Genomic DNA, 18600 nt, shown 5'->3' on the forward strand with positions numbered 1-18600 from the left:
GATGGCTCACACTGAGTCTGATTCTGCTGGAGGTTTCTTCCTGTTAAAAAGGAGTCGTTCCTCTCCACTGTCGATAAAAGCATGATTGATATAAGGGATTGCCTTTGAGTCAATGAGTTGATGCAATCAGCTGGTTCTCCTTAGATAGAAAGTTTTGAATCAATTTGACTGTATGATCTGGTTTAATTGTCTCTGTAAAGTGCCTTGACATGACATGTGTTGTGAATTTGAGCTATATAAATAAACTGAACTGAATTGAAGCAGAAAGAGGTAAACAATCACAGGAACTGTGATCTCTATATTTCATAGAACACATCCTCTACTTAGCTATAGATATAACATTTCATGTGAATGTAAAACAATGCAGCGAAATAAACCTGTCAATGTCTCAGGCAGGTTATAAAAAGAAAAGTACAACAGCAGTTTAGCACACCTCCTAGAAATCCCCCAGAAAAAACACATTTCATCATTAGCAGCCTCATCTTTGCCTTTCTGCTCTTTACTTATTTACTGGAGATATTGTGACGTTACATCTTTAAGATTAAATATTCATCTAAAATCTTTTTTAGGTATATGCATTCATTTGGAATTGATGAAACAATTAATCTGAAGGAAGGTTGTTTACAGGAAAGATTAGGAGGATCAGGTTGTCATCTTGAGTAAGAAAATGATTACCTAAGTGAGGAAGAATAAGCTGCAGGAGAGATGACTGCCACTGACTGAGCAGGATATACAGGAAATACCAGCTCCACCTTGAAACAACAGACATTCTTTGAGACAACCGAAAAGGCCATAGTGTACAGCGATTAGTTTCAAGCAAATCAATAAAACAGAATCCCAGGACGTTTTCTAGCTCTCGGAGTTTGACATATCTGAGTATTGGTGTGTGAATCCCTCAGCAAACTCTGGCTCCAACTTTTATTTTTATTTTGAAAGGAGTCTTAATGATCAGATTAGTCCAGCTCAGCTTTGCACAACTCCTCCTTCCCTCCCCTTCTTTATCTTGGCGCTCTCTGTCTTTATTTCTCCTCAAAACAGATGCCTGGACATTCTTTGTTTCCCAACAAAAGCGTGATGAGGTCAGAGCAGGGCGGACATGCAGGCAAGGTTTGAGAGGAGGAGGAGGAACAGGGAAGAAGGGTTTGTCACAGGTCCCAAGCAGGGGAAATATCACTTCTTGTTTGCATTGCATAATATTCTGCTTGGATTTAAAGCTCCTTTTAGATTTATAAGCAATCCTTCAATATTTTAAATAATTGATTCTAGATAATAATGTATGTCCCAAACAATTAAATACAAGAATTAAACATATTTAAGGTTCTATGTTTTGAGTGGCTTTTTATTAGATTTTAAATTATCTGTATTTGGAACAAAAGTGAACCTAAACAGTCTCACACAATCTCACATTTCACCCTAACATCCAGTGTGTTTTATTACTGCCCTCTAGTGGTGGTTCACATATTTTCTGTGAAAGTCCTTGGAAAAATCCATTCTAAGAGATCTTTGATCCTGTTATTATGGGAACTATTTTTAATTCAAATTCTTTATATCCAATGTTGGTTGAATACAAATCTACAGAGGTCAGGGTTGAGGAGAGCAACAATAACCATAAAAAAACAAGCTGTACAAGAATATGACCCATCAACAACTCTCAGCTCTGAGAAAAACAAAAGTCGACACAGTATTCTAGTTCACATATTGGAAAAAAGAAAATCTGGCCTTTGATACTACTTTTGATTTATTACAAAGCAGTGGTGAGGCCATCTTAATTCTAGAATTGGTGAAAACATCCACACCTTAGGTAAGATAATTTATTAACCAGACCAGAACTTGTGTTCAAAGTTGGTAGAAGACTTTGCAAACCCACAGAAAGAAGTACTCTGGCCAGATGAGATATAAACTGAACGCTTATGTGTCTTGGAAAACTGCAAATCCCCCTCAACCTAAAGGTTTGCAGAACGCATTATGCTGTTGCAATACTTTTCCTCAGCTAGCTGGTTAAAGTTGAGAATGGTGGAACTAAATAGAGGACAGCACTGGTTTTAAAAGGCCATAAGAGCAGCACAGAGCATCCTCTGGTTTGACCTACCAGCCATCAGTCACACAGGGGAAGATTTACCATTAGGCAATACTAGGCAGTTGCCTCATAAAACTTTGTTTGGTTTATGTATGGTTAATACAACTATTCATTATTTGTGGACATTAAAGATGTTTAAAATTCCTTTCACTAAAATGCCATCAGAAACCTTATAATATTAGGTGTGTCTCAGAACACACTTTAACACTAACTGTTGACACTGATTAGAAACCCTGTTACAACTTAACTGACAAGAGTTTAAGTGAAGTGTTATTATATTCTGGTTAAGAAGATTTCCCTCAATTTTTAAAACAGTGATACCCTCTTAAAAACCTGCTGAACTGAATGGGTTACATCACAGCATACATTGGAGAAAAACAAATGATTTATATCCACTGTTCAATATTTACATGTACTTATTTTACTTATAATACTCACGTTTCCAGCTCTTTTATTTACTTGTTTATTTATTCTTGCACATACTGACTTGTTTGATTTATCCTTTAAAGTTTCTGACTTCCTCTGTTGTTCACTTCCCCTCACTTAGAACTTGCTTATAACTTTTCCTCCCACATAGATGCAGACCTTCGGTGCCCCCTACACTTCTTCACTACTATCCCACTTTATTTTTGCTCAATTTCTGACTTATATTTACTCATTTTGCAAATATATTCATTGTGTTTGCCACACTGTTACAATGCTTGGAAACATTATCCATTGCATTTAGAAAGTTTTCACATTGCTACACATTTTCCAAATTTAGTTAGGTTGCAGCCTTATCGTTCATTTAATTTCTTTTCTCAACATTAGACACAGTACCACCATTTTGAAAATGTAAAAAACATATTTTAGAGATTGTTAGAAATCTATTAAGAATATTAAAATTTTTAAATTTACATAAGTATTCATAGCCTTTGCTTAATCCTTTTTTGATCAACGTTTGTAGCAACTACAGCCTGAAGTCCTTTTGAATATTATGCCATTTCATGCCACCTATCATAAGGTAGTTTGGTCCATTCTCCTTCGTATTGCATCTCAAACTTGTTTTGGACTTAAGACGAATATGTAGTTGAATTCAATGTCTAGACTCTGGGTTGGCCACTCCAGGATATTGAAAAAAAGGGTTCTGAAGCAACTCCTTTAAGATCTTGGCTGTGTTTGTTCAGGATGTCTCTATACTTTGCTGCACTGATTTTACCTCTATTATGACTGGTCCGCCATTTCTAGCTGCTAAAAAAAAGGAGACCATAGCATGATGCTGCCACCACTGTGCTATAATGCAGGGATGGGATTAGCCTGTTAATGAGTTTTAACCACAGTTGGCGGATTGGTTGGCCAGTCACCTTGCTATAGAAGGTAGGTACTGATTAATGATGGATGGATGGATGGATGGATGGATGGATGGATGGATGGATGGATGGATGGATGGATGGATGGATGGATGGATCAGTTGATACATATACAAATAGAGAGAGATGAATGGATAGAGAGTTGTTTTTTCAGTTTTTTTAAAACTTCTTTAAACTCAGAATGTCCTTGATTTCTCTGCTCTGAAAAGCTTATTGATGTGAAAAATATCATTTTTTGTCACATGTTCTGGCTTCTGCAGTACACTGACAAAGAGCTTGGTGATGTCCTTCAGCATTCATTGTGATCCCTTCACTCTGAAATGTCTCTTTTCATCTAGCCTTGTTCTATTTCATGAGTACAGCCCCTTCAGCAAGAAAGTTGTGACACTGTGTAAATAGAAATTAAGCTTTGCAAAGTATTCTTAACTCTTTATGGAGGCTAAATTCATGATCTATACTAAAGATTTGAGAAAATACAAACATTTTTCAAAATGCCAGAATCAGTGGCATGCTTTACTCTCTAATGAGTCAACTTACATTTGTTGCCAATTTGTGTGTGAAGGATTTCAAACAACATTCATATATTTTGCCCAGAAAACAAATAGTCTTTGCAGAAAAATCATTTTCAAATCACATTTTGTGAGCATTACAAAGGAGAACTGGAAAAGAGTGTGTGGGTGGTAATCTTGCTGCAGTCCAGTTATTTATCAGCTTGTTGAGTGTCAAGCCTCATGCATAAGAAAAACAACTTTATTTAGTAACAAAAGGAAACATCTGTTAAGAAAATAGATCATGGGGAGTGTGTTTAATTATATACTGTCTATATGAAAATCAAATAAATTAACACATGTTTGTTTTAATATTTCACAGACAACATTCACAGAATTTCAACTTCTCTCAACATTCAGTTGCAAAATATTTTCATAATATCATGTTAAAGCTAGGAGTGCAACAAAGGAGTCATTCATTCTCAGGCTCTGTGAATCACAGAGCAGCCAGTCGTGATATTATAATATAAGGGGGCTTATGCAGAGGCAGAACTCAAGAGCCATAAATCTTTCAAAGCGCTTTTATTAGGGTGCAGTGGTGCTTGTTTGAAATTATCCATGTGATTCTAATATGTTCTCCAACAGTTAAATGTCATAACTAATGGGAAAAAACAAGGTAATAGAAAAGCAAAGGATGTTTGTCACCAAATCACGATTGCAGGATGGATGAGAGCATTGTAATCACTCTGAGCACTTCACAACCCACAGTGCAATATCTGCAGGGATTTGGAGCTATTAGACTTCTCTGCATCCATCAGAGTAAAAGCTATCCAATTATCCAAACTGAAACAGGAAAACATCTGCATGTTTGATGCTAAAAAAAGGTAGAGTGCGTTCAATTATAGGACTGTACCGGTCATGATAATTTACATCTTGGAGTGTTTGTTTCAGAACAAACTGTTCATATGCAAAATCTAACCCTGATTGGATCTGAACTCATTGGGTGTCCTGTCTACCTGTATTTCTAGATGTATCTGGGTATATTTTCCTCCAAAGTGATGTTTTTTTTCATAGGACATTATGGAGGTGATTCGTGCTTCTATAAAAGGCATACTTTATGAATCAGAGCGATGACGCAGAAACTGCATGCGCCCTCAGCGGGGGTATAAGAGATGGCACTCAGCTCTGTTGCATCGCACATATAAAGGAGAAGGGGAAACAGATCTACTGATTAGACTAATAGCTTCTCGGTAACACGATCCAAAGGGATGAACTCAACAGAGAAGTTCTACTTTCCCGTTGATGGCATCCTCGAAGTGTTCAACTCTTTTACCGGGCATCCCCAGCCACGAATTGCGCACCAAGCTCTGCAGAGCGCAGCTCTCATCCCGCGATTTCAGCCACCCAAAGTATCACACATAACTAAAACAGGTATGGGTATATTTAAAACTGTCAAAGGGTGCTGGAGACGGCAGGATAAGAGAGTGGTCTCCAGGAGATCTTTAAATTCTGGGCATCGGCAGATGTCGACTGATCGTCTCCCTAAAAAGCCGGTGGACCTGACAGAGTTGGGCGCTATGCAGCCTAAGAACTGCCAAAGAATTGTAGTACTCGGGGCGCCAAGAGTTGGTAAAACCAACATCCTCCGGCGGTTCTTGGGAGAAGAATATGAAGAACAATACGATCCAACTACTGAAGACTTTTACCGCAAGATGTTTCACATTGGAGGGGAAACATACCAGATCGACCTACTAGATGCGGCATCAGAGAGGGACTTCCCAGCAAAACGGAGACTGTCCATATTGACAGGTAAGAATGTTTAATAAAGTCAGTTTTCCACCATATATTGACGCCCTTTGATTAAACCATAATCAATCGGTTTGTCTCTACAGGTAATATTTTTGTCCTTGTCTTCAGCTTGGATGACAGAGACTCTTTGACTGAGGTCCGCGAGATGCTCAACGAAATTAAAGAAGCCAAGTCAAAATTACAAAAGTCCAACCATCTGGCTAGATTTCCAGCTGTGGTGTGTGCCAATAAAGCGGACCTTGACGCACAGAGAGTCATCAGCACCTTAGAAGTGATGGACATCCTCGGCGAGGACGCGCCTTTCTTTGAGATCTCCGCTAAAACAGGCGCCGGACTGGAGAGTACCTTTGCGGCTCTCGCCGCGCTCGGCGGGCTTCCCAATGAAATTAGCCCCTCTCTGCATCAGATCGTTCCCATCCTGACCTACCAGTCGATGTGCATTGGCAAGAGGGGCATGAGGAGGGGGAGGCACACGCGGGGACTCGGTGCTCCCTGCGCCGCAGTGGATCCCCTTGCGCAACGCCCGAGCTTCACCAGCGACCTGCGGCTGGTGCTTGGATCAAGCACCAAACACAAGAAACCCGAGAAGTGTCAGATTCAATGAATTTTGAAACTTCCCGACAAAACAAAATTGTAGTAGTATGCTGCAATGTCTTACATGTATGGAGTTATACTCCGTGGCACCTGGCCGGACCGGTGCGTTAAAGCGTGTTGTTTTTTTCTATTGTATTCTGTAACTGCATCATTTAATAAACGTTTGTTTATATTCTTGTGCTTGATTCTTGACCATAATCAAATTTTCAGTCCGTTAAAATAAGAATATGAGAAAAAAAGGCAGATAGCCTATGGTTATGAAGTGATGATGTAAAACCCATAGTGTGGGAGGGCGATCATCTGCGAGAGAGGATGACTCAAAACGTCTTCAAGAGCGGACTCAAGAGATTGTTCACAAATACAGATCGCCCACGATGCCCAGGGTTGGCAATGTGTCACAAGCAATGGTGTCTAATCAGCTGCGGTGGTTTACACACCAGAAACGTGCTTAAGGCATTATTTTATAAGCAGAGGAGGACAGAAGTGGAGAGCTAAGATGAGTTCAGCACCATGGAGAGAGCCCACTTTGAAGCCAGAGGGCAAATGATTTTCATCCACTTCCTGTATCGGTCATATCTCAGAGCTCCTATATTATTTATTCATGTTGAGCAAAAGTATATTTTACAAATGTACTTATGAACCCTCTAAAATATTTTTAAAATATATAAATTGGCTTTATAAAAATCAGCAATTTGAATACCCCTTTATTATATTCACATCGCGGAACAGCTCGAGGGCTCTTCTTTTAAAGGGATTCTATCAGAGGAAGATGGTTTAGAGGCTTTCACGAAAGCTGATTCATAAATCCAGGATAAGTGCGTGCTAGCTTTATACTTTTAGTAAAGTCCATAGGCAGACTTGGCAAGTAGGAATAAGTCAAGTCAGGTGGAGGTGATTAAACTAAATGTTGATTAGATATATCAAATTCCTAAATAGCGTAAAATAAACATTTCTTAATTTCTCTCAACTGAAAACATCATAATTCAAGGAGTTAGAGTCTTGACTATGCTATGACTTTCTGGGCTAAGTTATGTTTCACATGGTTTTTGGAGTAAAGTTTCAAATGTACACCTGACCTTTAAATGTGTCAGGAACAATTTAGCCAATTACTTGGGAACCTCTATAAATCAGGACTAATGGAGGTTTTTCATTCAAGCCACTGAAGGAATGCATCTATATATGTTGGTGTCTCAAACAAACAAAGACCCCAAAACAGAACATTCAACCTGAGGTACATGTAATAAACTTTCAACTTTATTGTCGTTACACTGTCATAAGTCTTGCTCAGGGACCCAGAGTCCAGGCTGTGGGGATCGAACAAGGTTCTCAGTCCACAAGCGCAGTACTCTAACCACTAGGTTATGACCTCCCCAGCATTTTAGCAGAGATTATTCCATTCTTGTTTTTTTTGTTATGGTTTTTCGGAGTGGAGAGATAATTAAATATCTGACATTTGATTAGTATTGTAGAGTCACAAAGTAACACCTAAGATGGCTTCTTGAAAAGCAAAAGTCGTATTTCTTCTAAGCAAAATAAAAAAGGACAAGATAAATATAATTCCCTTGGGGACCCATTTACAGCAATCCAAGCATGCTAAAGACGGCTTTTAGGATTCAGAAGAGGCGGGACAACCCTGATATCAACATGGGGAATATTTGAAGCCCACTGTGGTCACTGACAAAGAACTTCTATTTTTTCTTCTTTTTCACATTAATGCACTATTCATTTCCCATAATAAAAAAAAAAACTAAGGAAAACAGTATAAATAAGGCATTTTTTATATATAAATATATATTATTTATTCCATAGTGCCAGGCACAGTATCTGAACAACAAAAGTCACATTTAGAGGAATGTCTTTTATTATTTGCAGCTTTACCAATAAGCTGCAAAATTACAAAAAGTTCCCAAAATCACACTGTTTAGAAAATACAATATAAACAACTTAAAAAAAGAAAAAAATAAGAACTCTTGGGTGCTTTTTTAATTGACATTTTTATCCTGCTAAACCCACACGTAAGCTTACAAAACATTATTAGTAAAAGAAAAAAAAGAAAAATATTCCAGTACTTGTGAAAACAAGTTGTAATAAAAGAAATCTCTTAAATAAATACTTAATTTACACATACTGGCATCGACCGACAAGCTTTTTTTTTTTTTTTTTTAAACGTCCAAATTCTTCCCTTTTTTCTCAGTTATGATAAAACAAATAAAAAAAAACTTCATTCTCAGTTAGCTGGCACTTTTGGGAAAAATCTGCCTGTCAAGTTCCACCAGCAAGATGGGAAGTATGCTGTCCAGTAGGGCCAGACCTTTCCAGGAACATCGCAAACCCCTGAATAGCAAACAATAATAAAATAAATATGCTTCTTTTTGTTTTCTTATGCAACCAAGTACATCCCAAACAACGTTAAAATGAAATTGTTAGTTAAACTTTAAATAAATTACAGCTGCATGCATGCAAATCAACATGTCAGAAAAAAAAAACAAAGGCCTTAAATTACCTATCATCGAGAATCAGCTGTCCACTCTGCTGAAGCTCTTGGAAATTGAGAGATGCACCAAAGATTTCATGAAGACTTAATTCAGGGCTGAACAGCTCCCAGTTCTGTAAATAGTGAGAAACTTGAGCCAAAACATTTTCAGATTTTGCAAAAACGACTGACTATTCAACCTTCTCCTCATTGACAGACGCATTCACACAGAAAGCAAAACATCTATTGTAAAAGCTTCACCTTGTGATTAATGCCCTTGGTCATTCTCATCCCCATCACCAACACCTCCTCCAATCTGCAAAACAAAATCATTCAGAAGTAACAAGGACACGTCTCAGTATAGCTTTTTTCTCACATGGGCAGAATGTTCCAGAGAACAAGCACATGCCATTCACAGAGAGCTCGAAACACTGCCGCTCACACTCTCTGCAGCCTCATTTCACATGGGAAACTGCAATAATGTGTTGTCTTGTTTGAGGACCAGAATAATCCTGACAAGACAAAACGCTGCTGCCTGTAAGTGGAACAGCTCACAGTTCAAGATGGCCCAGCTGGATCCGCCTCCGTGTCCCATGCCCCCTCTGCTGGACTTCACGGATCCACACGTCAGGCTCCAGGGTCTGAGTCCGGGCTTCACGTGCAACACCTCCCTCCCCCAGGGGGACAAACCGTCCGTGTGCTCCTGTTCCAGACCACAAAACAAATATGATTTCAAAAGTACAGCCAACCGGAAGTGGTTCTGATGTTACTTAAATTACCTGGGCCAACGCCGATGTACTGTTCTCCCTTCCAATAGCTCAGGTTGTGACGACTCTCTGAATTCTGTCGAACACAAAGAAAAGAGTTACGTTTGCTGCTGTGAGCAAGAATAGAATAAATCTAATTAAAAAGAAGTACATAGTTCTAGATCCTTCTAGAACTTCAGCCTGGCTCTTCCCATCTCTGCCATCATTTTATATAAAGAATAAAACATTTTTTAAGGTGGTTTTACACAATCAATCATGGATGTAAGAAGGAAAATGTGAAATATGCATATCCATAAGTTACTAATGAAAGAAATGGGGCATAAAAAGAGAAAAGGGATACTGATATAATAGCAGGCAGAGTGAGAAAAAATTTGGCTGAGTTTCATGTTCCAATCATCTGGTCAAAACTGAATGTGTTTTAATGACCACTTAATGGAAAAGGTTAAAAATACAAAAAACAACAACAAAAACCAATCACATTCACTTCAAATACACTTTGCAGCTTGTGAATTCTTGATTACTCCTACATGCTAACAAATAAGAAATCAACAAGGATTTGCAGACAAAGTAAATCACCCAAACATTTCGTTTATGCATTTTTTTTGTGCAACAAACCACAACACTGTAGTTTTGTTTCAAACAGAAGTGAGTCTGCAATTTTCAAACTCTCTGATTTTAACTTATATTAAAGCTACAGTGTGTAATTTTAAGCAGCCTCTAAACAGAAGCCATCATGGCACAAAATAGCTTCCACTACGCACGCTTTTTAGCTTTCTTGTCAAGTGATGACAGGTTTGTTTACATTAGAGATCCACAGATCGGGATTTTGGGAATCTATTACCAAAAATCAGTATCTGTTGATCAATGATTCAAGCATCAAATCCACACATTTTTCAATACTGTTGTCTCAGGTACCTTAACATTGTACTATTGAGTATAAAAATCAGGAGATGAGAAAGTGTCATAAATTGACCACAACTTTAGTGAAGAAGGCAGTGGAGACGAGCTTTATTCAATTAACATTGAAGATAGAGAAAATAATGTTGACAAAGAACCAAGTGGGTAGGGCTCTAAAGGACTCTACAATACGCCACTACAACGGCAAGAACTTGTGCAAAGTATAATGTGCAATTACTATTTGATACCATGTGTAATAAACCGTTTCTCTATATATAACACCCAGTGCAACAACTATACATATAAATATCCATCTATATAAATATCCATGTAAACACCCTGTATATAAATCCTGCTATAAAAAAAAAAGCTGTCATATGTGGAACGCACAGTATATATCCAATGCACCATTTTCTTCCTTTGGCACATTCCTCTTCTAAACTGACTATTGGAGCTGATGTAACGAGCAAATTTCTCCACCGTGAGATCAATAATTCAATCAATCTTAAGAGGTTTATGGATCGCTTTTAAAAAGGTGTTTTAATTCAGCCCTAGAGGGATTGTTCGTTTTTCTACCTCCAGCGCAGACAACAACCAGCGCTCTGTTACTCTGTCCACCCACAGGCTCCTCTGAGCCTCCACCTCCTACGGCTAGCATCTAAAGGCGACCCTCAGCCTATTCTTGCTCTGTTTCCCTTGCGGGATTCTCTGATGTACCGCGGTCCTCCTCATGGCCAGCTGCAGCCGCTCTTGCCTTCAGCTCTCTGTTTTCTGTCCAGACTTATCTGCTCTACGATCGTCCTGCTTCGATCCTCTGCATTTATCTTCTAAAGTTAGCCTGGGTCAGTCGTAGCCTCTCCACCACCTTCAGTGCTCTGTTTGACTTTGGCAGGGTTCGCCGATCCACAGCTGTGCTTCTCAGCTCTTTTTCTAAGCTATGACTGTGGTTCATCAGCTCCAGAGGGGGACAGGCTGGCAGCTTATTCCCAGCTATGAAGCTCTCTCAGCTGCTGCTGTCTGAGCTCCAGAACCTTGCTCCCCTTCCTTCTTTTTTCTGGGTGATTCATCCTCCTTGTTTTTGGCTTTATTATGTTTTTAGTGACTGCTTGTGTAAAGAAACATTAAAGTAGTGCTATTCTTAGCTGAGTAAGATTTGTGGGTACTCTGTCTACCTCTGCTTAGATGTTTTAAAATGATTGACTTTTGTTGTGTTGCTTCTTTTGATTCTCTGGTCTGATTAATTCAGGGCCTTTATGTGTCAGACTTACATTTCTTGCAAAGTTAGACACCTCATACTGCTGAAAGCCATGCTGCTGAAGAGTCTCTCTAGCTGCCTGGTACATCTCCGCCGTCGTGTCCTCTGTGGGCATGTGTATCTGTCCACCATGCACCTGTTTAAATAGCTGAGTGCCTCTCTCAAGGGTCAGCTGGTACAGAGACACGTGGTCGTCACAGACCCTCAGCATGTCAGACAACTCGCTGCTCCATGATTCAACTGTCTGCTCGGGACGTCCAAACATAATATCCACCGACACCGAACTTGGACACAGCCTCTTTGCCTCTTCCAGAGTCTGTAAAGCCTCCAGGGAGCTGTGATCTCTTCCCAGACTTTTTAAGTCATTGTCCTGCAAAGACTGAAGGAATATGATTAATAAGAATAACTGAATATGAGTTTCTGTCACTTAAAATCCAGTAGTTATATTTACCTGGACTCCAATGGAGAAACGGTTCACCCCAGCATGGTGGAAGTCTTTTAACTTTGCCCTGCCCACGGGGGTAGGGTTGACTTCTAGTGTGACTTCAGCTTCATCTGAGAGAGTCACCTTCTTGGAAACTGTTTCAAGGATCTTAGCGATGGTTGAAGGGTGAGCAAGGCTTGGCGTTCCTCCCCCAAAAAATACAGACGTGATGCTGAAAGTGACAAAGAATAGTTAATGTGCTTACACAGCTTTTCCAAAGCATTTAAATCCCTTAAAACTCTTGTTCACTTGTATTCCACTTATTTTTTTTTTGACAAACCAACATAAAAAAGTGCAGAACTGTGAAGTAGAAGGACAATGACAAATGCCTGATTTGAAGAAGAAAAAACAGCTTCATAAATAGAAAAAAAGTTAATTAAATAGTAGGGGTGAGTGATGGCATGGATGTAGCGATACGATCCGTGTCATGATACTTGGAACACCATAGGATATTATCACGATATTGCAATACCACCATATATTGCAGTATTTTCCCAGCCATCAAAATTAAATATATGGATAAAAAAAAGCAAGTGTGTAAATGTTCATCAGAAGATATTGGCAATTTCTTTATTTTGGTATCCATGTCGTGTGAGGTTTGTCAGTCCATGTCTTCCACTGTGATTGCCTCAACTACAGATATGGCCCTGCGTCGTAGAGCAAAACGCTTCGACAGCGCTATCTGCTAGAGTGGTGGAGCAGAGGTATCCACCGAGTAAAAATTGGTGGGAAAGACGACATGATTTACGTCCAAACAACGTCTATATTTAGTTAAAAAGTGGCAGGTGAAAAGCCGTAATTTTCAGATTGTTGAAAAGACCTTTAAAACTGGGTTTGAAACGTCTTTTATCGGACTAAAGTGAGGCAAAATCCGACCGACCAAACACAGCCCAATTTAAACAACTATTTCTGGACTAAATCAAGACTATGATGGACTGACCAGATTTAGCCTAAAAACCAACGTCTAAATGACGTCTGGTGTTTGGGGAATATTGTTTTAGGTAAAAATGTTTTTGGCTTTAAAAAAAAAACCAAACAATTGGGGATTGAAGAATCTGTATTATATTGGGCTGCCAAAAATATATCATGATATATCGCCAAAACAATTTTTCCCCCACCACCCAATTAAGAAGGATTAGTTTGAGAAAACTTTTGATTTGTGTTAAGCAGAATTATCATCTAACTAAGTAGTTAATGCACTTTCAGTATCCATATATTTACTAGAGTAGTTTTTGTTTTGTTTTTTAGGACTTTTATCTTTATTAACTCCATTTAAACCCAAATATCTTTACCATCTATCATCTTCTCTAAACTAGCTAGTTATTTTTATATGTATTGATAAAAATATGACATAACAGCTGCGACAAAACAGACAGAAAATTATGGAGAGAAGAGAGAAAGACCAACAATCCAGTTTGTTTATAGAAAACCATGGAGGGGTCGAAAAACATTGCAGATGATGGATCACATTCTGAGACGGTGGACATCCCTCATCCAATATCCCCTTTTTAGATTTGAAATGTACATAATGATTATGTTTCAAGTCATGCTTCATATTTAATGCAATTTATAAATTTAATGTTGAGAAAGCCAGAGAGCTAAAAGTATTAGGTAGCTTAACCAGGACTTCTACTTAGTATACTCTACCTAGAAAATTAAATTTTAGCAAAACTAGATCAAGTCAACATTTTTTATATTCTCTCTACCAACAAACTACATTATTTGTTGTCCTATAAGGCAACATCTTCCTTTATGTTTGTACTTAGGTAAACTGCACAACACGTTAAGTTATAAAAAATAAAACAAAATCAGGCTCCAAACAGAGAACACTGTTCAACTGTTAAGTAAAAATGTAGAGTGCGTCATAACTGCAAAGCTACTAACATATGGCTGAACTCCTAAACTGATTGGCTGGATAAGAAGTGTATCAACAAGAGGAGCAGCTGAAAACCTTAACTCTGGAGGAGCTGTAGAGTTCCACAGCTCAGGTGGAGGAACCTGTCAGGAGGACAAGCTTTGCATGCGAACCCAATGAATCTGGCTTTGATAGAAGAGAGCATCCTGCATCCCTCAAATGAAGAAACATACCAGGACACTTGACTGAGCTGCAGCAAAGTCTCCGTTTCCATCTGCAGACACTTTGCCATGATTTCTTCGTTGTTTCCCTTTGGTATGTATTTGTTAAAATTGCAGTAGGTGCATCGTCTGAGACAATAAGGCCACTGGAAGGAGAGGGTGGAAGGCAGGTTTAATACAAGCATTAAGAGAAGAATTAAAAACAGCTGAGTAAAAGGAAAAGCGGGTGGCTTACATGCACATATAGAGACGCCTGTTCACTGAGAGGAGTGGAAGGACTCTCAAGCGATTGTTTGGTTACTCTGAAATCAGAAAAGCGACGCAGACACGGTGAGAAGCCACGGCTGGCCTTACGGAAAATGTCCGCCATCATTCTGACACATTAAACTTCTAATCACAACATCGAACAACATGCCGCTTATAAAACTGGTTGTTATGACAACCCCGCTACAAATAATCCACATAAAAAATGTGTCATTACACGATCCGTCTTGCGCATGCGCGAGCAAATGTACATCCGGGTGTCGATGTACTAAAACTACTTATTTATCTGCTTAACTCTCCAAGGAATGTTAATACATATCTTTAAAAATGTTTTATGACTTTTGTGAAAAATTTGTTATGTTTTTTACATTTTTTCCCTTAAACTGCTTCTCTGACGTCATCATCAGACACGCTCAGAGCAGTCCGGCAAAATATGATTAAACCATGTTTATCTGCATTTTATTTGTTTCTTCCTTTAGCTTACGCACTATATAGCATAAGAATAAAACTACACGAAAACATTAAACTCAAAAAGACTAGATTTAAGGTTTAATCCAAAGCCGAAAAAGTTAGCCACCGGAAGTAGCGTAGGATCCCATTTCCGTTACAGACCGGGCAGAGACGAGAGATAAAACAGAAAGGATTTTAAAACATTTATTTTCTCAGAAAATACATTATTAACATTTAACACATTATATTTTAGTACGTTTAGTATTTTTTTTGTTCAATTTATTTTTATTTGGTAAAGGCATAAACCATTTCTTTACAGAATTTCGTAAATTGTTTACATTTTCCTTTCCCAAAGGTGTTGATTTATAAATACAAACAAAACAAATTACAGAAGCCAAGACAAATACAAATACATAATTAAGGGGAAAAAAAGATGAAAATTATTACAGTTAAAGTTTCTGAGCAATTAAGGTCTTTCTATCTCTATAAGTACATGCACATATAGTATTTTTGAGGAGGAAAAAACGTCATTTAGGTATTTTTAACAAAATAAAAGCGAGACCCGTGCTTCCGGGACGGATCGGGTAGTGATAAAAAACCTCTAGGTGTATTCTATAATGTCACCACACCGGGGCGCTGTTTTATCATAACACTATGGTTTTTAATCTATTCAAATAACCGCCCTGTAATGTGAAAAAAAAAAAAAAAAAAAGATTTATCGAACTATACTCACACGTTTCCCTGCGGTGCTGCATGTTTTAACCCGCCTGTTTGATGATGTAACAACCATAAAAAGCTTTTCTACCGACAGCTTTCTGTCATTTTAGCATTAAAAAATGGTGTGGGCATAACATTAGACATGGAAATAAGTATTTTAAACATTGTCTATGAATGTAATCTAATGACTGAAATGTTATGTTTAAAAGGAATTTAAAAAAAACTGTAACATTTCTGTAACATAATCTATTGCAGTGACATAACCCTTTCTGCACATCAAAAATCTGACCATCTTTGTTATTATTAAACAAAAAACAAATGAGGAAGGAATCTGATTATTTCATATACATATAATTTGACTTAAATGCTACTTCTCCAAATTTCTATTGGTAAATAAGAAAACATATCATATCATAAACTATAGAAATATTCATAAATTGTGATTTCCATCACATAATACAAAGCAGAGAAATGCATTCCATAATTACGCAGAGATTTTTTTATTAGACACATCAATAAATGTGGATGAGCCAGCTGTTGGTTCTGAGCCTGGAGGTATTTTCCAGCCAATATCAAATCTGATACCCAACAGAGGCAGACTAAAGCAGACAAGAGTAAAGGACACAGATTCATTTTCAGTTCGCACAATGAACATGTTGAAAATGTTTCTCTAGACATCTTTTGGGGAATAGATCCAGGTCAAATGGAAAAGAGAAAGAAAGGTAAGAATACACATTCAATTAATGGAACTGGATTATATTTCTAGGTTTAGCATTAAAACATTATTGAACTTATTTCAAGGCTACATATATTTCCTTTCAGTGGCAATACTTAGAACACGTATAATTAAAAGCATCAAATTTAGTTTAATTAAAAGCATTAGCTGAAGGTAAACTAAATCTCAGACTCATTTCTTGACAGGATCTGCAAAAGAACTGAGGCTTATGGTGGTCGGTAGCAGCGGACCTTCTCAGTTCCAGCTAACTAATTCTATTCTCGGGAGGGAGGCCTTTTCAAAGGATGTCACCTGTATTTCTGCAAGCGTGAAGAACAAGGGGGAGCTGTCTGGTCGACCAGTGACAGTAGTCAATGGACCAAACATATATGATAAGGATATAACCCATCCAAAAAGAAAGATGGAGCTTAGGAGGTCTAAGTGCTTATGCATACCTGGTCCTCATGCTTTTCTTGTAGCCTTTGACATTGAAAAAATCTCCCCAAATGACATGAAAACCCCCTGGCTGCTAAAGAAACGCTTTGGATCAAATTGTCTGAAACACTGCATGGTTCTCTTTGCCTATGAAGGTAATCTGGATGGAGCCTCTCTGGAGCACAGGGTGAAAAAGACCGAATGGTACCTGAGAGAACTGATTGAGAAGTATGGTGGCCGTTTCCATGTGTTCAAGAAGAACTGGAGAGATCGAAGCCAGGATAAGGAGCTGCTACGGAAGATTGAGCTGATGGTGGCTTCGTTGGGAGGGGGACACTTCTCCAGCACAACGTTTCAAAGGGCAGAGGAAAGCGTGAGAAGAGAGGAGAAGAGGCTCGGGAAACAGAGGGCAGAAGAGATAGAGCGGACTTGGAATGAGATGGAGCAGCAGTACATGTCTGAGGAGCTCTGCTTTCATAAGGATGCCTACATCACTAATGTTCGTGCAGAGATCCAGGCTAAAGCAGAGCTTGATAACGGTTGGCTCAGGACCTCCCTGGCCAGAGGACTGGGGACTGGCTTAGTTGTGGGGGCGGTGATTGGTGCACTTTTTGGCTCTATTGAGGGAGCTGGAGGAATGGTTCTTTATGGCATTATAGGCGGGGCCGTTGGTGGATCTGCAGGAGGAACTGCTCAGGTGGCAATCAAGCACATGGAGAACAGAGTTGCCCCACCTGCCAGACTTAACTTTAATTCGATCTTCATTAACCGCTTCTTTGCCGTTCCTCGCACATGACGAAATAATTACTCCTTTTCCAATTAGAAAAGAAAAAGTGTTCATCTGTGACCAAATGCAAACAACCTCAGTCCTCTCTCGTTCTTTATATATTTGTCTTTCTTCAGACTTCCTTACAGTGTATGAAAGTAATTTAATGTGTTTTCCCCCCGCTGAATGAACAGCTTTTAAATGTTTGTCTTACAACACTGTGTATGCAGTTGGGATTTTTTCCTAATAGTTGACAGATTAGCATGTTGGACAGGCCTTTAAATTCAGATCATCCCACTACAGAGGTTTTTTTTAAACCCAAGCGATGAACCAGTGTTGTGATCTTCTGACACTAGCAATCATTATGGAAACAAATTTAAGTTAATTAATTAATTAAGTAAATTCTAGTGTATAAGTCTGTCAATTCAGTCTAGCTACTGGAGAATCAATGACATTAGTTTTATTTAACAAACCTTCTAGGTCCCAAGGGGAAAGGCACTTCATGCATACTGTAAAGTACATGGTGGAGGTTCTGTGATGCTGTGGGCCTGTTTCTCTACCAAAGCAACCCGGAAGCACTTTGTGCATAAAATAATCAACTCTTTTGAATACTCTTTATAGAGATTTAGACATTCTAGTGGAAGTGTAAAAATGATACACCTTGATTGTAATAAAAAAAACAAAACATAAATTTCTATTATTTCACATTTCAGTGATAAGAAAAAGAAGTGTTATGTTTTGTATTATTCCTTTTTCTTCAAACTGAGATTATCTGACCACAATAAAAGGTTTGTTGTCAGACTTTTCACATATCAACATGTCTTTTTTATTTCAAGTATCTTAAAGACCAAGTGGTGGTATTTAAATTTAAATATGTCAATTAAAATCAGTCATTTAATTTATTATGGAAAAAGTCTGTTTTTTAGTTGATTTGTTGACACTGTACTTTGCACCACCTTCACTCCCTTGTCGTGCAATGAGTTA

At 38.4% G+C, this 18600-nt stretch overlaps 3 protein-coding genes across 3 annotated transcripts; 2 read left to right on the top strand and 1 right to left on the bottom strand.

The window, feature by feature from the left end:
- Window positions 1–5182: 5182 nt before the first annotated feature.
- On the top strand, window positions 5183–6327 carry LOC107100143 (dexamethasone-induced Ras-related protein 1-like). The gene is made up of 2 exons (XM_015398519.1): window positions 5183–5723; window positions 5807–6327. The coding sequence occupies exons 1-2, from the start codon at window positions 5183–5185 to the stop codon at window positions 6325–6327; spliced, it is 1062 nt and encodes a 353-aa protein (XP_015254005.1).
- A 2174-nt stretch (window positions 6328–8501) lies between these two features.
- Window positions 8502–14752, bottom strand: rsad1 (radical S-adenosyl methionine domain containing 1). Its single transcript, XM_015398517.1, has 9 exons — window positions 14505–14752; window positions 14282–14415; window positions 12161–12365; window positions 11723–12088; window positions 9570–9633; window positions 9346–9493; window positions 9052–9106; window positions 8821–8924; window positions 8502–8651 (listed from the first exon to the last, which is right to left on the bottom strand). Exons 1-9 carry the CDS (start codon window positions 14640–14642, stop codon window positions 8549–8551), a joined length of 1317 nt encoding a protein of 438 aa, XP_015254003.1. The 5' UTR covers window positions 14643–14752; the 3' UTR covers window positions 8502–8548.
- A 1090-nt stretch (window positions 14753–15842) lies between these two features.
- LOC107100136 (GTPase IMAP family member 7-like) lies at window positions 15843–17646 on the top strand. Its single transcript, XM_015398512.1, has 3 exons — window positions 15843–15852; window positions 16375–16422; window positions 16622–17646. The coding sequence occupies exons 1-3, from the start codon at window positions 15843–15845 to the stop codon at window positions 17644–17646; spliced, it is 1083 nt and encodes a 360-aa protein (XP_015253998.1).
- The last annotated feature ends 954 nt before the right edge of the window (window positions 17647–18600 follow it).

Source organism: Cyprinodon variegatus, unplaced genomic scaffold, assembly GCF_000732505.1.
Source record: "Cyprinodon variegatus isolate N-32 unplaced genomic scaffold, C_variegatus-1.0 Scaffold939, whole genome shotgun sequence".
Classification (NCBI taxonomy): domain Eukaryota; kingdom Metazoa; phylum Chordata; class Actinopteri; order Cyprinodontiformes; family Cyprinodontidae; genus Cyprinodon; species Cyprinodon variegatus.

Excerpts from the sequence above, each read along its gene's own strand:
- LOC107100143 (XM_015398519.1), top strand. The coding sequence starts at position 5,183 with ATGAACTCAACAGAGAAGTTCTACTTTCCCGTTGATGGCATCCTCGAA. Across the intron at positions 5,724-5,806 it reads GAGACTGTCCATATTGACAG|GTAATATTTTTGTCCTTGTC; the intron begins GTAAGAATGTTT and ends TTGTCTCTACAG.
- LOC107100136 (XM_015398512.1), top strand. Across the intron at positions 16,423-16,621 it reads AATGGAAAAGAGAAAGAAAG|GATCTGCAAAAGAACTGAGG; the intron begins GTAAGAATACAC and ends ATTTCTTGACAG.
- rsad1 (XM_015398517.1), bottom strand. The coding sequence starts at position 14,642 with ATGATGGCGGACATTTTCCGTAAGGCCAGCCGTGGCTTCTCACCGTGT. Across the intron at positions 12,366-14,281 it reads CAGCTCAGTCAAGTGTCCTG|CATCACGTCTGTATTTTTTG; the intron begins GTATGTTTCTTC and ends TGTCACTTTCAG. Across the intron at positions 9,494-9,569 it reads GTACATCGGCGTTGGCCCAG|GAGCACACGGACGGTTTGTC; the intron begins GTAATTTAAGTA and ends GGTCTGGAACAG.